The 21,958-nt window shown below is 40.1% G+C and overlaps 1 protein-coding gene across 3 annotated transcripts; it reads right to left on the bottom strand.

Moving 5' to 3' along the window:
* Window positions 1-1,890: 1,890 nt before the first annotated feature.
* Window positions 1,891-20,945, bottom strand: LOC103698302 (WD repeat-containing protein PCN-like). 3 transcript variants are annotated; one of them, XM_026801600.2, is made up of 12 exons: window positions 20,748-20,945; window positions 20,499-20,643; window positions 20,273-20,416; window positions 17,824-18,002; window positions 17,675-17,738; window positions 17,330-17,443; window positions 17,051-17,213; window positions 6,669-6,822; window positions 5,972-6,561; window positions 5,475-5,656; window positions 4,711-4,971; window positions 1,891-2,511 (listed from the first exon to the last, which is right to left on the bottom strand). In XM_026801600.2, exons 3-12 carry the CDS (start codon window positions 20,314-20,316, stop codon window positions 2,211-2,213), a joined length of 2,052 nt encoding a protein of 683 aa, XP_026657401.1. In that variant the 5' UTR covers window positions 20,317-20,416; window positions 20,499-20,643; window positions 20,748-20,945; the 3' UTR covers window positions 1,891-2,210. The 3 variants fall into 3 exon arrangements, with proteins under 3 accessions (XP_026657401.1, XP_008778528.1, XP_008778520.1); XM_008780306.4 differs by having other exon boundaries at window positions 17,824-18,130; XM_008780298.4 differs by having other exon boundaries at window positions 17,824-18,130; window positions 20,499-20,945.
* Window positions 20,946-21,958: the final 1,013 nt, after the last annotated feature.

The raw sequence follows: 21,958 nt of genomic DNA on the forward strand, positions 1-21,958 counted from the left end.
ATTTTTGATATCTATCCCAACAATTAATAGAAATAATTTATAAGTTATATTAACTCTGGCCTGCCAGGTACTTTGTTCCTGCCAGGTACTTTGTTTTATTGGTTAAGTACCATGGCCTGTTGACCAAGTTCATTGAAGGTTTCTCTCCAAAATTTTTGGTCTATGTCCCTTCTGAAGATTCATTGGTACTCGATCCATACTGGATTACCATTACCTTTTGGGCCTGCTATTGATTAGTCTATGAATCGGGGTTATCAATCTGGATGTGATAAATAGGATGATATTTATCTTATATTTTATTTGTGATTCTTTAAGCATATGCACAAAAATAGTTATACACAAATGGCATATCCCTACGAATTCAGTTTTCCCATGTAATTCAACACATGTTTCAATGTCACATAATTTCTCTGAGATTAGTCAGAGATTTGAACAGATAAAATATATTAACCGAGAATTCTCATCATTTCAAACCAAGTGTTTGGTAAAAGTATAAAGCATGCATGCCAAGAAGTGAAAGGGAAACCATAAATCAATGAACAGTTCAACATGCAACTTATCCTTTCTAAACATCCATGAAAGCATGGTATGAATAACCAATCATACATAGAAATATCTGAATAATTTAAATTTTCCTGCATTCTATTCACAGTATATTTTGATAATTGGAAGTCTTAGATTTACTATAAATCTATGATTTTTTATTAACATAGTTTATATCTTGATGGGACTAGAAATATCTCAACACCAGAATAATTCTTCACATGGATGCAATGCCACCCACTCTCCTACACCTACAGTGTTTCCATATGCCATAGAGAAAAAACTTGCCATGAGAGATTAACTAGGCATGGGTAGTAAATGATGTTGGCCCTTTCTTTAATGGCTTTAATTGTTTTGACATCGGCATGAGAACATACATTTGGACGTTCTTAGTTCTTGTTAAGCCTTTGTTTCTGGGAAACAACTTGTTTTTGTGCATTTATGGCGAGGTGACGATGGACTTGCCTAAGAGGACTGGCTTCAGAATTTCCTGCAGTACAGTCAGCTGGTTCTACAGATAAAGATGCAGTAACTGCTAAATTAGAACAAAAGCTAGTCGCAGTAAGCCTATCGAAGCTTCTTCTGTTTTTATTTAAGCCAAAAAGGAGCGAGATCTTCTGTTTTCTGACTTTATTAAATATATTTGTGCTTATTAGATATGAATCGCCCATCCTAACAAAAAAGAAAAAAAAAAAAGCAGCTTTGAGCTTGACTAATGAAATATGGCTTGGCTCCAGGAGTGTCTACTAGGGTGATGCTTTGAGCTTGACCAGTAAAATATGGCTTGGCTCCAGGAGTGTTTACTAGGGTGATGCTTTGAGCTTGACCAGTGAAATATGGCTTCTTGGCAAGTGCTATAAAAGAAGAGTCATCTGCTGACGCTGATCATGGCAATCAATTTGCTGCATTTCTTGAAGGTTTTTCCTCAAGAAGTTGAATGACATGCCGAAAAGGTTAGGTTTATCAGGAGGATTACTACTTAAAACGCAAAACCATCAAACCCATCTTTCTTCTCCCACGCTAATATTAGTTATGCCATTGTTCGTAAGATGACATTTTGAATCCATTAACTTAACTTGAAAAAATAATCCGAAAACATACCAAATAAATGATAAAATAATGAATAAATTTTCAATACCTAACACTTATTTTTGGGTCCACCATTAAGGTATAGCCGTATGGAGGTGATGTTAATGAAGACGCAAAGGTCATAAGCCCATAACCTCACTTCATTTGGTTGCAGTTGCTCAAATTAATCATTTTTCTGGTCACCCTTCTCTTGAATTGAAAAGCCACTCGACACCTGAAGAGGATAAAAAAAAGAGAGAGAGAACAAAATCGAGCAAATTTGGCTACACCCAGCAGAGAATAAGGATGCCCTTTCTTATGCCATGGAACATGGAGTTTAAATCTAACTTGAAGTGGGACAACAACAAAAAGATCAAGAACAGATGCAGAAATCGATGGTTCGCTCATTTTACAAAAACAATAAGGTATCACCTTTCTCCCACAATACAAAATCTCAATGGCCAACTGCCCATAAATGTTAGTAAATTTTTTACAGAACATACTATTTGATGCCGTAGCCGCTGAGCTGAATGAATAAAAATGGGAACCTTGGATCCAGCAGGACTCAGTTGCTGTGTAAAATGGTAGAATTATCCAGTTTAGGTTCCAAAAATATGTCTATGGACGGGGGCATCAAAGTTCTGGGCAACCTCCATCCACCGCTTCTCTAGTATCAAAAGGTTATTTTCCGACAGGTGACCAACGAACAAAACAGGGTCTCCAAATGCACAAAAATCAAAATTCTTATTCTTATTTGGGCTGGATTCTTGATCAAAATTCTTTCGTTTCCGCTTTGCTCTTGCATTTTTGCTAGAATCGTACTTCAATAGATCTGAACCGTTTGGATATTCACCATCTTCCCGATTGATTGGCATCCCAAAGTCAATTAAGCACATTGCCCTGCATGTATATTAACATAAGGAGCAAAAAAGTGAGCAAAGAGAGTAATAAATAATTGAATTTGCAGAGTGCAACATGAGTCAGGCCTTAATCTTGCAACATACTAATGATTCCTTGGACAGAATAGAGATGCTAAGGCCCTTTCCCCTCATCATTTAAATGAGGAAATAGTGAAATGCATAGATTCATGCAATCAGGAACAAGGTTTTAAATAGCTCATTATCACTATTATAATGGTTATAATGGCCATTATTTGCCTCAGAAAGCAACTTTTCAAATTTCGACTATTAGAATACCACTGAAATATGGGCTGCTATAACAAGAAATAACCGAAAAAGTAACCACATTGTCATTCCATTCGCTTTTTGCTAGATAACATAATATTATTTTTCCGACCGTATAATCACTTTTGGAGGGAATTGGAAGGGAAAAAATTTAATTTTGAAAATATTGATTTATTTAAAAGAAGGTACACGGGAAAATAATAGCCATTATTTATGCTAACAATAAGCTATAATGAGAAATAACAGAAAAATAAATGCCGTTACATTTTCCCACATTATTTATTTATCTCAATAATGTAAAGGGGGGTTAGCTAAAATCATCATGACAGCCGTTGTAATGGTTATAACACTGTTATTTAAAACCATGATCAGGAATCAATTTCAAATTTCACATGGGGCATGATATTTGCAAAAATTAGTTGTGAATTTGCCATCGTTGCTGAGAGTTGCCTTATGAGCGATAAAGTAGGTCTGAATTTGAAAACCAGGAAGAGAAACTTGGAATGTACTAATCCTGAACCTGGCTAGACTGCAACTGGAGAACTTTTAGCAGGAAGAAGACCTTGGCATTAGACATTATCTACACTGCAATACAAAGCAAATGCTTAGAGTTCGGCCATGTGATGCCCATCGCAAAAGCCTGATGACATCTACTTTTACCCCTCACAGAAAAATATGAAATGTAATCTAGAGAAAAAAGGTAGCTGGCTAATAAATCCAAACAAGGGAACAAATATAGGGACCTGTCAGTTACATGGCTTGGTTGATTCCTATTTTCAAGGGATCCTAAATTGCAGCCACAAAAACAAAGCTCCCTTCAAGCCTCTATTAATGAAAAACTTTGATTATCGGAACTTTAAAAAAAATCATGACCTTCACAATGTACAAAGTCATTTCGACATCAAGATTCTTATCTTGCCTATAGAATCCTGGCAACTCTCATCCCATGGGAGTTGCCATAACTTCCAGTCATGAGAAGGAACCATCAGGGCACACCATACGATCACGGGTCAACATCTGATCAACCGAAGCAATTCCAACTAAAACACATTAAGTCACAGCCACTAAGACTTTCCTCTTCACACCTCGCACGTGCCAAATTCTAGTTCAGATTCAGAAGATAAAGCGATAGCTCATAGATTGTTTCAGTTCGGTGTCTAGCAAGAAGCAGCAAGAGGAAGGACTCTTTAGCAAACTAGAGCTGATGAGTGGATAAGATTAATTCTGTAAGAGGAATGAGACTTTGGAGAGGTCTGTGCTCTCGTAGGTGGTTGAATTGAGGAGGATGGTGATGCAGACAATCTCCTGGTCTTTGTTCTCTCTATCTTCCTTTGTTCTGTTTCTTTTGTGTCCTTCAAGGGTGATTCTTTTCACTACCTTAATGAGAAGTGTTTAGGCTTTGCCTAACTTTCACTCTCGAAGAGAAAAATGAGACGTTCGTTAATGAGTTTCGCAGTGATTAAGATCTAGATAAATTCTGACTGACAACAGATTTTGAGTGTTTCAGATGTGTCCACACCCAAAATATATGCACTATGACACCAATCCAAAGGCTCCAGGCAAGCAGAAGGTAACACAAAGTATGATTCGGAATGCCTAGAGTTGATAACATGATGAGAATGTGCCCCAGTAAGCTAGCTTGGCACCTGCCAATTCGACACATCATAGTGCATAGTGTATAACACCAAACCAAACCACTCTCGTGGGAAGGGTAATTTACATACATACATTAAAAAACTTAATGAAGGCTGAATTTTCCATAGATTTCTCACCAAATGATGTATTTTAATAATCTTGCCAAACACAATAAAAATAAAAAGAATCACCAAGGAACTTAGAGGAAATGTGTAAGATATACAGCTCAAGGAAATTAAAGCAAATGCATGCATGCAAAAATAACTAAGGCCGGTCATACCTTGCACTATATACAACAACTGAAGTTGACGACGAGGAAGGCGGAAAGGAGAGCCCAATCACTTCCCCTGGAAATTCTTGAAATCTTCTAGGTAGATGATAACTGTGGCGCCTTGACCATTCACCTAACTGTTTTGCTTCCACGTCAAACACATATACCTGGTTTGAAGATGTTGTGATGACAAAAACATTGCTGCTCCTAGGAGGAAAACCACCAGCAGTAACAGAAGCATCATTCAACCTGGATATGAACCAGTGTTGCCTGCAAACAAAATTTAAACCCATGTCAATAGACCTTGAAGGTATTAACAAATGTACAAATGATTAAGTGCAAATTGTTACTGCAGTTGTTTAACATAACTAAGATATTTATCACACGCAAGCCTATATCCTAAATACAGAAAGAATAATTACTATTTACCAGACAAGCATACTCAGGAAATAAGATTTTGGGGTAGATAACAATTTATTTTGCACACAACAAGAATGAGACAAGTTAAACAAGCATGATTCCTAACCCATCCAAATATTGTACAAGACCGGTAAAAGAGTATATTACAGAATCAAGTAATCTAAACAGAAAAACTACAATGGATTTGCCTCTCTTGTTCCTTCGGAATTGCTTTAACACTAATCAATTTTCACAAATATCAAAATACCTAACTAGTGATGCATGCAACTTTAACTGCAATTATATGTTTTTTAAGAAAATGAAATAGAACATAGAATAGTTTCTAATGGTCAAGCATAGCTAACATTGCCTACCTATATATCTCTAGATTAAATATATAAATGTCCCCGAAACAATTGATTGCAGCCAACCACTGCCCATCCGAACTTGTAAACATTCTTGTTATGGGAGGTTCACTAGGTGGAAAATTCATATCTTCCACCTTTCGCTGAGGGACAAAGGTGTGCACCAGCTCGGATTTTTTCACATCCACTACCTGTTGTCCCAAAGAAAAAGAAACAAGATTAAGAACCTATTATAGATCAGTATATCATAAATGAAATGAATATTATTATTAACAGGTGCACAATGGTAACAGGGCATGTAAAAGGGTAGCTGACCAAACCTACACACGTGCACAAAACAAGCACATTAAAATCTGGCTGGGCCATTAAAATAGCAAAACATCTTAGAGGAATTTAAAAAGATCCAAAATAGTGCCTAATCCAGGGCAATATCCAGCCGACCAATACTACAGCTAAATAGATTCATGCTAGATTATTAGAGGTATGGCAAAGACTAAGGAACTTACAAATATTTTTCTATCATGGCCAGCTATCATCAGGCGAGAGGCATCAACACTAAAAACCATACAGTGTGCATATGGCAATCCCTTAGGTAGCTGCAATTTGTCAATAGACCACCTGCTTTTTCCACCTTTATGCCTCCTTAATTCAAAGAGGCAGGGTTTCACATGATCAGAGTACGCCAAAAGCATTCCGGTGCTGGATATGGTGCTACATATGATTTTTCGGGATCCCTTGCTTTTAAGACGAGCCAAAAGTTGTGTTATTGTATTTCTTCCAGAAGACACACTCGGAGCCACAGTACCATCTAATTTGACAAGAAAAACATCTAACCACACAGAGGACTGGACAAGTAACACTGAAGCACCATCTAGAACAGTATCATGTACCAACTTCACTGATGGCCGCTGAGGTGCAGGGCAGATATCATGGGGTGAGAATTGGGTGAACTCTTTGGCAGAGTAAGCAAAGAGCTTGGTGTCATCACCTGCAGAAATAAGCATGGGGACACCTAAATGTGCCCATTTGTGATAACTGAAATCAATAGGCTTCTCTTGACAGCGGACCCTAGGAACCTTTTCAACAGGTAATGCATCTGTCAAAGAAAACAGACGTGGAGAAGGATCAAAATGTAAGTTCAACAACAACTTAAGGCAAAAGCTGACAGAACCGAAGCTTAACTAATGGGTCATCTCGACCAACCTTCTCTGCAAATAGGCACTGCCATTGTCAAGGCCCTGACATCATGAGTGTGAGCTCTTATATACCCAACATACACCCATTTCATTATTTGTTCCTTAGGAAGCTCGTCATTCCCAACACCAAGTGTTTCATTGGAGCGTTTATAAAGAATAACCTGGACATCAAGAAGAGTTATTAACATGATCAAATAAAAAACAGCTATATGAAAGATACTTTACACGGTTTGGTTACATGAGTTCAATTATATAACCAAGACTGACTGCCCTTCTTGGAAAAGCCGTCTCTAACCAAAATGATCTTGACCAGGAATCAACAACTTATAAAGAGCTAAATCAGGTTCAGAATCAAACATTGGAAAAGCCGTCTCTAACCAAAATGATCTTGACCAGGAATCACCAATTTATAAAGGGATAAATCAGGTTGAGACTAAACATTGGAAAGAATTTGATAGATAAATCAAACTTAGATCCATATAACCAATCTCAGACAGATGAGACATGTATTGACAGTTAAAGGTTAAGATACATCATTCGAATTATCTTAGCCAGTGTACCTGATTTTACACAAAGCTTTCCACTTGCTAGATTTTTATTACCTTTTCACAGTTGCAAATTTAACAACAAGAATATATGTAGATCATTGATGTAAGATGATTAATGAAGTAATTACTGGAGATTTAACTAATCAACAAAAGGCAAAGCCTACTGCAAATTTTGGACTACAAGCCTAATTAATGTTCTCTAATAACTTATCTCAAACATATTCTGTTCGCTGATGTGAAATTCTTTGTAAAGTATACATCTAATTGTTCTCGTATAGCAAGTCCCCCAGGTTAAAATCATGTTAGAGAATGAGAGAAACAATATAACATGAAGTCATGAACTACCTAAGGCAGCGAGACACAGCTAAAATGAAGATATGACCTAGGCATGCTACTGCTTGTATGGGCATCTGCATCACTGATAGCATCATTTAGAAATTACACGTAAAATACAATCCTAAATTTATGAAGCAAGTTTATGGAGCAAGTTTATGCAGCAAGTTTATGGCTGCTGCAATAGCATAATACAAATACCAGGGGGCAACACCTAATATATGCACTGAATATGCCATAGGTTGTTACAATAACAGACTCATACCATGGATGAGTAAATTATATATCTACAGAGTGCAGTCATATAGGGTCAGAGATATCATTCAGAATCTAACACGCAAATCCAACTCTGCAAAGGGAATGATTAGTCAGTATTTTTCCCTTTAGTTTTCAAGATATAACTACAGAAAAGGCATAGCAATCTACCACGTCATCCAATCAGTTTATTTCTATTGGAAATACCTGATCCTCTATCCATTACTATCTTAATAGTTACAAGATAGCCAAGTTTACCAATACGAAGATTGCTGCTGCCTCCATAATTGAATTAGATCAATTTTTTATTTTTATTAAATTGCCATTAAGTACTCTCCACTTCATTTGTATTTATTTCTCAACAATTCAAAGATTTCCTCCTCAAATTCAAATTCAACACTGAATCATTCTTCTTACTAGTTAACAACAATATCACGAGCAAATAATACTCATTGTGCTTTCTATTGCTAATCATTAGGGCTATTGATGCGGGACAGTTGATTTAGAGAAGAAATTAAGTAGGGGAAGGAGGAGGGAGGAGTCTGGAGTCCACCAGATACTAAAGCGAAGTCTCGTTTTTAATCCCCAAAATATTCTGCTGAACAATAGATAAGGGGGTGCCATATATAGCCCCAATACAACTACCCATGATCCCCACAAATGAGATCATGTAACTACCCATGACCCAACAACATCATGGGTCACTACACTAGCTAAATACAATCAAACAAGCAAACAACTAATAAAATACGAAAATACATAAGAAATAAATGAAAATACGCAAGAAAATAAAACTAGGGTGGCCAAAGTGCTATGCACGCCGGCGACGCCTGTATACATGCTGGAAACGGTGGTTTGTGTCCCCACCAACTCCCCTCAGCGGAGAAGAGTTCGCCTCTGGCGAAACGGATGTCTGGTAATGCTCCAACAGGTCTGAAGCAAGTCGCTGGAGCTCATCTCTGCTAATCCAAGTATCATCTGACGGAGGTCGACCATGCCATCTGACCAGGTATCGCTGATAACCACCGTTCTGCGTACTAACAATCTGATCATCCAAAATCTGTTCCACTGTGTCTGTGATCTGCGGAGAAAAAGGTATAGGAGGCAAGGCAGGAGCAGGAGATATGTTCTCAAAATTGGATGTGCAGTCAGTGTCAGGCTCATTGAGCGGGTCTGTAGGAATAGTTGTCGGACCTCGGTAGGCAACTAAGTCTTCTACGTTAAAAACTGGATTAATCCCAAAATCACTTGGAATATCCACCACATATGCATTAGATCCAACCCGTTTCAGAATTTTGTATGGACCCATACTTCGGGCGTGCAATTTCCTAACGGCTCCTGGTGGAAACCGTTCAGGTCTGATTCTGATCATTACATCATCACCCGCTCGAAATTCTTGATAACGTCGACGTAAGTCAACGGCCGTTTTATATCTCACATTGTTGATTTCAATTTTTTTCTTAATCTCTTTATGTAAATTTTGCATGTGTTGCGCAAAGGATTCAGCGGTCTCAGAGATTCTATTGTTAGGGGCTACTGGGATAAGATCAACAGGTTTTCGCGGTACATAGCCTAAGACAATTTCAAAAGGGCTCAAGCCAGTGGTCCTGTTTACAGAGCTATTGTAGGCGAATTCAGCTATGGATAAAAGAAGATCCCAATTACCTGGGTGGTCACCTACCAAACATCGTAGAAGGTTTCCTAGACTGCGGTTGACCACCTCAGTTTGCCCGTCTGTCTGAGGGTGATAGGCTGTGGAATATTTAAGCTTAGTACCCATAAAGTTCCAGAGGGTCTTCCAAAAATAACTAACAAATTTGACATCTCTATCAGTCACTATCGAGGTTGGAAGCCCGTGGAGCCTAACGACCTCATCAAAGATAATCCTCGCAACTTTGGAGGCATCAGAAGTCTTGGAAGTGGGTAGAAAATGTGCCATCTTAGAGAACCGATCCACTACCACGAGAATGGAATCATGCTTACTTCTAGTCTTTGGCAATCCTAGCACGAAATCCATACTAATGTCCTGCCAAGGACGATCTGGGACAGGAAGGGGCGTATATAAACCAGTGTTTTGTTTGCGCTGTTTGGATAGTTGACAAGTACGACACTGACTAACAATTTTTGCAACATTCCGTTTTAAACTAGGCCAATAAAATCTTTGTTCGACCATATCAATGGTCTTATTTCTACCAAAATGGCCAGCTATTCCTCCCGCATGAAGTTCCCAAACAAGAAAATCTCTAAGGGATGTTTGAGGGATACATAGCTTGTTTCCTCGGAACAGAAAGGAATCAACCACAAGGTAATCACTATAGTCCCTGGTGCGACCATCTAAGACGCTTGCATAGATCTCAGCGAAGTCTGGACAAGTTGCATAATCGTCAATTATACGTTCAAATCCAGTAACATTTATGCTTACCGACAAAAGTAATGCTACACGACGGCTTAAGGCATCAGCTGCTTTGTTGTCAATACCTGCTTTGTGACACAACACGAAGGTATATTCTTGAAGAAATTCAGCCCACTTTCCGTGTCGTGAATTCAATCGCTTTTGGGAATTTAAGTACCTCAAAGCTTCATGGTCGGAATATAATACGAATTCCTGAGGTAGCAAATAGTGACGCCAGTGACGCAGCGCTTGTACAACTGCATAAAATTCTTTGTCATAGGTGGAATATTTTCGTTTGGCATCATTCAGCTTTTCACTGAAGTATGCGACAGGATGCTTTTCTTGGCTTAAGACACCACCTATACCTATACCAGATGCATCACAAGAAACTTCGAAAACTTTAGTAAAATCTGGGAGGCGCATCACCGGGGCTTCAGTCATTCTAGTCTTGATCTCTTGGAATGCCCTTGAGGCCGCAACGGTCCAATGAAATTCACCTTTCCGGATACAATCCGTAATCGGTGCAGTGATCGTACTAAAATTCTTGATGAACCTTCTATAAAAGGTGGCTAGGCCGTGGAAGCTTCGCACCTCAAATAATGTAGTGGGTTCGGGCCATTCAAGAATAGCTTGGACCTTCTGTGGGTCTGCTGAAACACCCTCAGAAGAAACAACGAATCCTAAGAAGATTACACGATCAGTCATAAATGAACACTTCTTAAGATTCGCATATAGGCTTTCTTTTCTCAGTGAATCGCAAACCAAACGTAGGTGCTCAAGGTGTTGTTCCTTGTTTTTGCTGTAAATTAAGATATCGTCAAAGTAGACTACAAGGAATTTACCCATGAAAGGTCTTAGTACTTGTGTCATAATTCGCATAAATGTACTAGGTGCATTTGTTAATCCAAAGGGCATGACTAGCCACTCATATAACCCATCCTTGGTTTTGAAAGCTGTTTTCCATTCATCACCTGGGCGGATACGGATTTGGTGGTAACCACTCTTAAGGTCAATTTTGGAAAAGATAGTGGCACCTGCCATCATATCAAGCATGTCATCCAATCGTGGTATTGGAAACCGATATTTAACCGTTATCTTATTAATTGCCCTGCTATCCACACACATTCTCCAAGTGCCGTCTTTTTTGGGCGTTAGAAGCGCCGGCACCGCACACGGACTAAGACTTTCTCGGATGAACCCTTTTTGGAGTAGTTCATCAACTTGCCGTTTCAATTCAGCGTGTTCAATCGGATTTAGTCTATAATGAGGCAAGTTCGGGAGAGTCGCCCCTGGAACCAAGTCTATGGCGTGCTGAATGTCACGCATAGGGGGAAGCTCATCAGGAAGGTCCTCAGGAAAGAGATCCTTAAATTCTTCCAGAACATGATGAACTTCCTTCGAAAAATCTATTTGAACATCAGGAACAACTTCTTTGGACACTAACACAATGACTATGGATCCTTGGGTTGCTGCTTTCTCGAATTCCTTAGGACTAATGATTTGAAGGCGCTTTTCAACCTTCACATCCTTCTTTCCAGCAATAGAAGGTCTAGGCGGTAGAGGGTTTAGTCGAATTTTCTTTCCTTGGTGAACAAAAGAACAGGAATTGGATTTGCCATAAATAGTCACATCCAAATCATAAAGCCACGGTCTACCAAGGATGATGTGTCCGACGTCCATGGGAATAACATCACACCAGACCTTATCATTATATTCAGAAAAGTTGATTTGGACGAGGCAACGCTCAGTGACTGGTATAGCGGTTTTATCCACCCAAGACACATTATAGGGGTTAGGGTGAGGCACTGTCTTTAACTGTAGCTTCTTGACAGTTCTTGTGGATACAACATTGACACAACTCCCACTGTCGATGATAACCTTACAGCTATGTTCGCCACATTTGATATAGGTGTGAAATATGGATCGACGCCTCCAGTCATCATCTTCTCGCTTTGGTTGTGTAAGGACACACCTGACTACACCTAAAGGAGTGGAACCCTCAAGTGAGTCCGGTTCCTCACCTTCATCGGACTCTTCAGGGTCTATCTCTGGTTCATATACCAACTCATTCTCTTCATCATTTCTATCTTCTTCGATGACCAATGTTTTCTTAGTGGGACATTGACTAGCTCTATGCCCAAAACCAAAACATCTGTAACACTGATCTCGAGAAATTTTGGGTGGTTCACTTAAAATTCCCTTACTCTTTTGATCATTAATTTTTGGGGACTCGGTCGCTTGATTTCTGACATTGGGCTTACTCCAAGTATTAATCTGACTACCGTGGGTGTTCTTATAATTGGTCTCCTTAAGATCGAATCGCCTAAAGGTTGTCTTATTAGTATAACGCTCAATGTCTTGGACGAGTTGATAGGCATGTTCTAATGAATTGACCTCGCGTAAAATAAGCTCTTTTTGTAGATCATCTCGTAATCCGGACCTAAACCTAGAAAGGGTCAATTCCACACTCTCGCGTGCATCACATCGCATGAAGAACTCATCAAAGCGAGCGATGTACTCAGACACAGGTTTGTTTCCTTGAATCAAGCGTTGCCACTGATCTAACAGGCGACTCTTATAGGATGTTGGGAGATATTTTTCTTTTAACTTCTCCTTCATTTCATCCCAATGTACCACAGGGGGTTGTCTAGCTCTAGCAAGCATATTTTCTATTGTGTTCCAATGTAATTTTGCAGGACCAATGAGCTTCATTTTTGCAAAACGAACTCTGCGATCGTCAGACAAGCTATACCATTCAAAGTAATGGTCCATATCAGCGAGCCAATCGATGAAGACTTTTGGGTCAAGACGACCATCATAACTTGGTGCATCGATCTTAATACTGCGCATTACATGCTCATCTGGTGTCTCACGTGCTCTTAGATAGTCCCTTTGGTGTTGTGGCCCAAAGCCTCTGGGGCGGGACGGTTCAATCTCACCAAGTTCAGATTCTCCATCGTTGTGAGTAACTTGGAGGTTGGTGATTGAATTTTCAGCTATAGTCAAGCGAGTATTCAGCCTAGTTTCAAGGTCAGTGATTCTTGCTCCTAATCTGGTTTCCAATGCTGCTATGGCATCTAATACCTGTTGGTTTGGGTTGGTCGACATCTCATGTGAGTAAGATGTACCGCTGCGAGTTGTCATACTCTAGAATTCAAAATTCCTAGATATATAATTAACATTCAGAATAAAATCAACGATGTTGAAATAAAGACGACTTTTGACGTAGTCTCGGTTACCTTCGAATTAGCACAGGTGATAACAAAATATCAGGACCTTAGGTACTGCTAACCTTGGTTTGGATCATGCAAAATCTTTGCAGGTTAATCTAATGAAAGTGGGGTCCTTCAAATTGATTTGGGTTTCACCAGATTCAAGTAAAATTTCCTAGTTGCCTTTCGAGGATTTGAAAATAATTTGTAAGGCTCAATATGTGTTTTCAAGGGGCATAGGCTTTTATAAAAGTAAGGTCCTATCTCAAACCGACAACATGAAGTGAAACAATAATAATCTAAAGATAAGCTAGTTTATAGGGAAAGGCTGAAAAATAATTATTTAAAGGAAAGATACGACCTCTTCTTGCAGATCTGAATCAGTGGATGAGTTTGGATGGCAAAGTGTAGGATGCAGAACCGGAACCCGACGATTTGTAGAAAATGCTGCTGGAAGATGGCTGACTGCAGCGTCGTTGTAAAAGTCCAACTCACGGCTGGGTCTGGATCCAGATGCAGGGCCTGAAAGCGAAGCCCGCAAAACACTGGGCCAGAAGATCAGCTCGGCCCGCGTGACAACAGGCCGAACACAGGCCGGCCCACTCGCCCGAAAAGCAAAGACTAGAGGGGACCCGAAGCTTCTGGATGGCTTCGGATCCCGCTGTGCGTCGTTGGGTGAGGAGCTTCTGATACCAAGGAGCTGAGGGTGACACCGGTGGAAGAAGAGAGGGGAGATCTCCGTTTTGGGGAGCGAAGAAAGCGGCGAGGGCGGACGATGGAGTCGGCAACGGAGGTGGAGGTGGTGGCGCGGGGAAAGAGATGGGATGGAGGTTTCGGTGAGATGGGAGGGAGAAGGGATGGGAGAACTCGAGGGTTGGAGAAAGAGTGGGAAAGAATAGAAGAAGAAGGGAAAGGAGCGATATCGGAGGTGGATCCCTCGTTCTGGGGAGCGAGGGGGTCGGCGAAGGCGGAGGATGGAGTCGGCAGCGGAAGTCGGAGGTGGCGGCACAGAAGAAGAAGGGGTCTTGGTGAGATGAAAGGGAGAAAAAGAAAGGGGTTTAGGGTTTAGTGAGCCGAGAGGGAGAGGAAGAGTCGACTGAGGGAAGAAGAAAATGGGAAGACTCAAGGTCGGTGGAGGGTGGAGGAAACGGAAAAGATGAAAGAGGGGGAAAGGGGAGGGTGGCGGTGTGATTGAATCAGCGGTGCGTGCGGTCGCTGAGGTGAGCTGCGGCGGCGAGCGATGGTCCGACAACAAGGAGGAGAGACGGCTCGGTGGCAGCAAAGAGCGGCGACAGTGGCGGTGGAGGCGTGACAGTGAGGCGTCGACGGCGGCGGTGGTGGCGAAACCCTAGATCTGGGTTCTTCTCCGTCGAACGACAGGTACGGTCTTCCTTTTTTTTTTTTTTTTTTGAACAGCACGTGCAAGTCACGTGCTGCGTCTGGGGTGGTCACGTGTGAAGTCACGTGCGAGGCTCACGTGAGGGTCATGTGACCTCTTTTTTTTTTTTTTTTTTTTTTTTTTGGGGCGGATCCGGCTAATGAACTGGTAACGGGTGAGGGACTTACCCGTTAACTGGTGTTTCTGCAACCTCCCGACGGTTTCGGGAGGTGGTACCGGGCTCTGCGGCTACAGTTGCTGGCAGTTCCCGGCGGTCGATCGTGGCGAAGTCCACGCTAGCAGTGCAGAGGAGGGAGATCTCAGTGGTCTGTGGTGGTGGCCGGCGACCGGTCACCTGCTCCGGCACTGGGTTCCCTCGCAGGAATGTCTCCTGTCTCTCTTCGTGTGCGCGGTGGCCAGCAGACGCTTCGGCGGGTCCGAGGGACAGGTCTGAAAGAAGGGCAGCGATGCTCCTCTTCTTTTTGACAGAAGGAGTCACCCGTGGTCCGTCAGCTCGCTCCGGCGTCCGGGGTCGGGTTACCGCGTAGATTTCGTGTGCCCACCGGAATCCTGGGATCCGGCGATGCTCTGCCATACACTTGGTAGATTTCTGTGGGATTTTCGGGACAGAGGAGACAACAAAAGTTTTTTTTTTTTTGCAGACTGTCCCACTGCGGCCCAGAAAATGGCAGTGAAGAAAAGGAAGGGAAAGGATCACGGATCGGGGCGTTGGCACAGAGGCAAAGCCCAACAGTGCTCTGATACCAAACTGATGCGGGACAGTTGATTTAGAGAAGAAATTAAGTAGGGGAAGGAGGAGGGAGGAGTCTGGAGTCCACCAGATACTAAAGCGAAGTCTCGTTTTTAATCCCCAAAATATTCTGCTGAACAATAGATAAGGGGGTGCCATATATAGCCCCAATACAACTACCCATGATCCCCACAAATGAGATCATGTAACTACCCATGACCCAACAACATCATGGGTCACTACACTAGCTAAATACAATCAAACAAGCAAACAACTAATAAAATACGAAAATACATAAGAAATAAATGAAAATACGCAAGAAAATAAAACTAGGGTGGCCAAAGTGCTATGCACGCCGGCGACGCCTGTATACATGCTGGAAACGGTGGTTTGTGTCCCCACCAGCTATGAATTGGCAGGACAAGCTCTAGCATGTGTTTAGGACGAAATCTATAATATAGACCTGTGCTTGAAAAGTTACTCAACAGCTTTTGGTTATAACAGGATCTGTTTAAAACAGGGCATGAATTTTACAGAACTACCATTTTCTGATTGACAAATAAATTCAAGGCTCAATGACCTAGCCCAACCAACGAGTAGTCATCAATGGAACATGACACGCTCAGATCTGGTTACACCAGACCTGCTGACACCTCTCAATTGATTTTAGGTAATGAAAAGTGCAAAGTATGAGCTCAGAGACAAACTGTGGTATAGACTCTGCAACTTCAAACCTAACTCACCAACCTACACTAGTTACTGGCCACTGCACCTTCATCCCTAACAATTTATATAAAACCATTAAATATACCTTTTCTCTTGCATTCCAACCAAATTATCTATCATGGTTCACTATAATATACCTCTTAACCAGAAATCGCACATCATATTAATCTTCTTTTCTTAAAATTTATGCATATAATATTTCCTTTTCTTGAAATCTATCAATTGTCTAAGCAAGCACGCAATAGCTTTCATGACTATTTTTCCTATCTTAAGGCCAGGAACCTGATTATTACATACTGTTTTCACTTTCTAATATCGTCTTTCCTATCAGTTTCTTCCATAACTTTATAGCGCGGTTTGTTAAGTTTATATCAAGCTTTGCAATCCCAGTACCAAACCCTGCACCGGTACATATTGTTATAGTTTCAGTATGATTGGTATATAGTCAGTTTCTTATTGGTGCGGTATGGTACAGCCGGTATGGGGTGGTACGTACTAATACGGTGAATCTTGGTTTATATCGCTATAGTTGCTACTGTGGTCCAAAACCTTTATTTTTAGAACTGGATACTTTTATTATTTCATCTAACACTATTTATGCTGCAGGTCAAGATTACTCAACAAAAGATTGTAAAAAAAGAGGCACAAGCTATACAATGTGAATACATACATACATACATATATATATGCATGATATATTTGTAGAAGATAGAATAAATTAGATTTCATGTCCACTTCAATAATACAGCATATAACAAGGCCACTTAATGGTATGCAGTAATAAAACAACGTACCTGTCCATCTGAACCAGCAGAAAACACTCTGTTGTGACTAGGAACGGTTGCTAGAGAATTCACATCACCCTTATGAAAAGTGTGAGCTTGCAAAAGAGTTCCATGACAACTATCCCAAAACTGAACACTCCCAGTACTATCTCCGCTAACAAGGACCCCACACCTAAACATAAGTTTAAGGGGAGGGGGGTCAATTCAACTATAATAAAGGAATTTGAAAAATTGAATATCGCAAGACCAATAATTCTACACAAGATATTGATTTTAACTAACTTCTACCTTAGAAACAATAATGACCAAACACAAAGTTCAGGTCCACTGCCCAAGCCACCAAGCCCAACCGTGATGCGATATGCCTCATGAAAAGATATAGCATCCCAGCATCTTATTAAACTACAATAGTCATAAATAAGCAAAATTATTAAATAATAAAGAAATATTTCTTTTAAATAAGAGAATGCAGACAAACAGAGAGAGAGAGAGAGAGAGAGAGAGATGCCAGCTTAACCAACTCCATAACCCATGCATCCATAGAAGGATGTGCACAAGCTTGCAACTTTTAAAAGAAAACAAGATTGAAAATTCAGGATCATCGATTTACCGCTATCATTTAGTCAAACATACCCATCATTAGTCCCAGAAAATATTAACTTTGCATCATGGCTCCATGTAACACTCAAAATGCGCCCTGTAAATAAAAAAAACACAATTACAAAAATTTTTGAATCGGAAAGCTTAAAGAGAAAATGAAAGAATAGGTTTATGAGTCTAACCGCTAACCCTAGGAAATGATCTGATATATGTCAGTCCATCTGTATCAAAGGCATTATACAAGCGAATGCAACCATCATCACAGGCAACAGCTAAGCGTTGATAGTTGCTTGCAATAGCTGCAGAATGAGGTTCATCTGAGTCATCGTCGTCGTCATCACTTTGACCAGATTCAGAATCACTGTGAGCACCATGAGATTCATAACCATTGGCTATAAGCCCTGAGTCATTTTTTCCTAAATGCACTATACTATCTGAAGGTTCAATGGCCATCTGCCAGATAGATACTCCAACAGAATCCAGTACAATCTATAGGATCCACAAGAAAAGGACACTCATAGTATCATAGAAGTGTATATAAAATGGCTATCAATGTAGATTTTTTTGGCTATTATAATATAAGAACAACAAAAAAACTAATAGCAGTATGACGAAGAATGGCCCACAACAAAATTGTGGTTATTTTTTTTAAAATCTTAGATTGTTTCTTTTAGTTGTTATAAATGTGTAATTTCCCATTTAAGAGAAAAGTAAATGTAGCAACCATGCTTATTATTTGGCTGGTAAGGTAAGATCATGACATGATGCTAGGTCATAATATAGAAAAGAAGTTTTTTCTTCAAAGAAAGACATTTGCCTTTGCGCAACATTTTGTTTTCTGATTATGTTGGCCGTCTTCACACTCGTCAGGTGTGAGCCGCCGATGTACCCAAAAAAAAAAAGACATTTAATTTTAACTTGATCTATAAGCATCACAAGCAGAACCACATTAAAACATAAAACTACATTTCGTGCACCCTCCCTACCAAGTCCTAGTGGTTATCATGAAGAAATTGAGTTAACAACATTCCACCCCTCAATGCCACACTCCCAATGTTTCAAGGCATGTACAAAAGAGGCAATGTGACAAGAAGATCAGAAAAATGTTAATATGTGGGAATCATGTGGTGAGAGAAGGGGAGAAGGAGCAGTTAAAAGGAAATAGTATCTAAATCTATGAAGTGGTACAGAAAAGGGATTTTTACCTGTTATAGAGTGGTAAGGGAAAGCATATCAACTTGAAGGGGAATAGAAAGCAATGAAGAAGTGCAGAAAAAGGATAGCAATTTAATAGGTTTCTCAGGTGAGAACCAGCTAATGCTTCTCAAGCTGGTGCCAAGTCTTAAAAGGAGTGGCATTTGATAGCAAATCAATCAAGGTTTGCTGTGTTGGTACCAGACCCCGTACCAATACTATTCTATTACAGTGTCAGTACGTTGTATGTTACAAAAAGGTTCGACATATCGGTACAGTACGGTGCCGATGGGTACGGCAAACATTAAGACCATTTCTTTTACCATATCAGCTCCCTCACTCTAAAATGTTCATTAATTCCTAACCTCCACAACTACTACGACATGACCATGCTATTATGCTCCACATCATAAAACCAGTCACAAATTAAAGGGTAGTAAGAAAGATGACATTTGCCATATTGTTCACAGTGCCTTGCACAGGAAGGATTATCTTTTCATATAAGCAACATCACCACGAACTTGGCTGATGCTGAAAAGATTTTAATTAGCATCCCTCTCGAGCCCATAAAGCAGATTATTTCCATGCACATTCACTCCACACTCGCTTTGTAAGCAAGTTGTCCAATCCTGTTTCTTTCCAAGATAGTAACCCACATGAAAACCAAGACTTTTAAAAGCTCAGCTGCTTGTAAACTTAAAAGGCCTGAGACACTTAGCAGCCCTCAAATAGGGGCAAAAGAGAAGGTTTGCCCTAGTAACCTAATTCACAACTTCCCAACTAAGATGAAGAGGACTTTGATAAGTGTGGAATGAGAACATTGAACCAGGATTTACCCAGTATATGCATGTGCAAAATGTAACTGTATTGCACATCAGTTAACTTCATATCAAATTTTAATTAGCTGCCTGATAAGCAAATTAGGTAACCATGTGCTCTACTCTGTATCATTCAAGCTGTCCAATACGAATAATGCATACTAAACTAAGCATAAACAATTGCAATTTTCCTTAAAAGTGTCACTTGGAAGAATCATGATTGCTGATCAGAACATTTCATTCTTTTCGATTTGTTGAAAATTGCAAAGTTTTTCATACTTCATCAGTAAAATCTGAATCGCATGACTACTAAAAGTGTCTTTCAAATAATGCTTCTGAAGGCAAGTAAAATTGCCGATGGATGTGGTTGAACTAATTCTTTAGGTTTCTCTAGTTGTTACCTTACGCATTAACAGCATTTAGATCACCAATATTAAGCATATCTGCATCATAAATTGGTGGTAAATAAAAGAAAGCATTTTTAATCAATTTACACAATCAGTATACTAAACCATATGACCACTTTGGACCTTTAAATTATAGTCACATCATGTGAAGAAAAAAAAGAACCAATTTTGACCAAAAAAAAGAGCCAGAACTAACAATAAAGAACTTTAACCTTTTGTTGTAAACCAAAGAGATCCCATTCTGAGATTGACCCATCTATACTCGAGGACAACAAACGGCCTGGGCCTCCACTCTTCGAACTGGGGCGGCACCAGACCAGTGAAGACACTCTAGAGATAGGGTCACCTTGGATTGTCTGCAGCCCAAAAAAAGATCAAATCTTTTTACGAAAACCAAAAACATAGATGCTAAATCAACAAGAGAAATCGGGATCCTACGAGCTGGCAATGCCATCCAACGGAGCCAGGGGAAACGAGCCAGATCTCGAGAGAGCCGTCCTCCCGCGCGGCCGCAACCTGCGAGCCGTCGGCGCTGGTGGCGAGGGCCACCACAGCAGAGGGCTTCCACTCCACCGAACTGTTCCTATAGAGATGGAGTTTCTCCATCAATAACGGAGATGAAAGAACAGCGATTCAGGTTCGTAGAAGAGAAGTGGAGCCAAGAGAGTCAAAACCCTCGGGACCTACTAAAAATCGTTCGCTTCCTTCTAGGTTTGGCGTTCATGGACGAAGAGGAGGAAGCCCAAGGCCTCGGTCTATCAGTCGATCGAAGAGAGATCGAAATATTCAAGGGAAGTGGGGTTCAAGTAGAGGGGAATATCGAGAGGGGACGAGAGGCGAGGGAGAAAAGCGGGCGGCGGTCTCACTGCTCAGGGTTTTGAAGGTTTTGGGGAGAGAACTTTGAGGGGTTTAGGGCGAAATTACTGTAGCTTTGTACATTCCGGCTACCGTGGGCTTTGGGTCCGGGTTGGGCTAAGCGGAAGTCGGAGTGGTTAATTTCGCAGCTCAAGCGAGCGTATCCTCGACGGCCAACGATATCCATCGAGCAGTATTGCAGATTGGACTATGTTTATACGCCCCTTATAATGGGCCTGGCCTCTTGAGGACGGCCCATTAGGCCGAAAGAGTGGGCCATTACAATTTGTCAACTGTTCCGATCGCGCACCATAATATTTTATTTTCTAAGCTCATTGAATATATTTATGGTAGATGATCCGTCCAGCTTATCTCATATATATATATATATATATATATATATGACTGCTTGATTTTGAGTAACGGATTCCCAACCTAGGTATATTATGGCCAAAAATATATTGCACAACAGATGTCAAAAATGTCAACATATGAGTGTTTATTGGCTGAAAAATGCATAGATTAAAAATTTTCAAATTACATAATTTTTTAACAGCAAATAATGGATCTCATCCAACTGTACAGGTTATCGATGTTGGGCCCTACGTTGTCGTCGACCTTATGAGCAATATTGTGTAAATGTTATATATTAGCTATATATATATATATATATATATATATATATATATATATATATATATATATATATATATATTAATTTTACTGAACCCAGGATAAATTAGTCGATTGATATGGAATCATACCTATATGAACATATGAAATCAGATGGCGTACTAAAATTCAGTAAATTAACCTTGACAATATTAACAACGATGTCAGAAATCTCTACAATATTAACCTATTATATATAATGGCAGAAATGACCATTTCCTTGTAAATGTTGAATAAACGTACAGCAAAATCTCTATAATTGGAATAGAACAGTGAACCATCTCCCTTGTTGGCAGTATATTTCAGTATCAAAAATAAATATCTATCACATTCAGCATAAAAGTCAGTCCAATAGGCGACGTGTTTGGACT

This window comes from Phoenix dactylifera, chromosome 18, assembly GCF_009389715.1.
Source record: "Phoenix dactylifera cultivar Barhee BC4 chromosome 18, palm_55x_up_171113_PBpolish2nd_filt_p, whole genome shotgun sequence".
Lineage (NCBI taxonomy): Eukaryota > Viridiplantae > Streptophyta > Magnoliopsida > Arecales > Arecaceae > Phoenix > Phoenix dactylifera.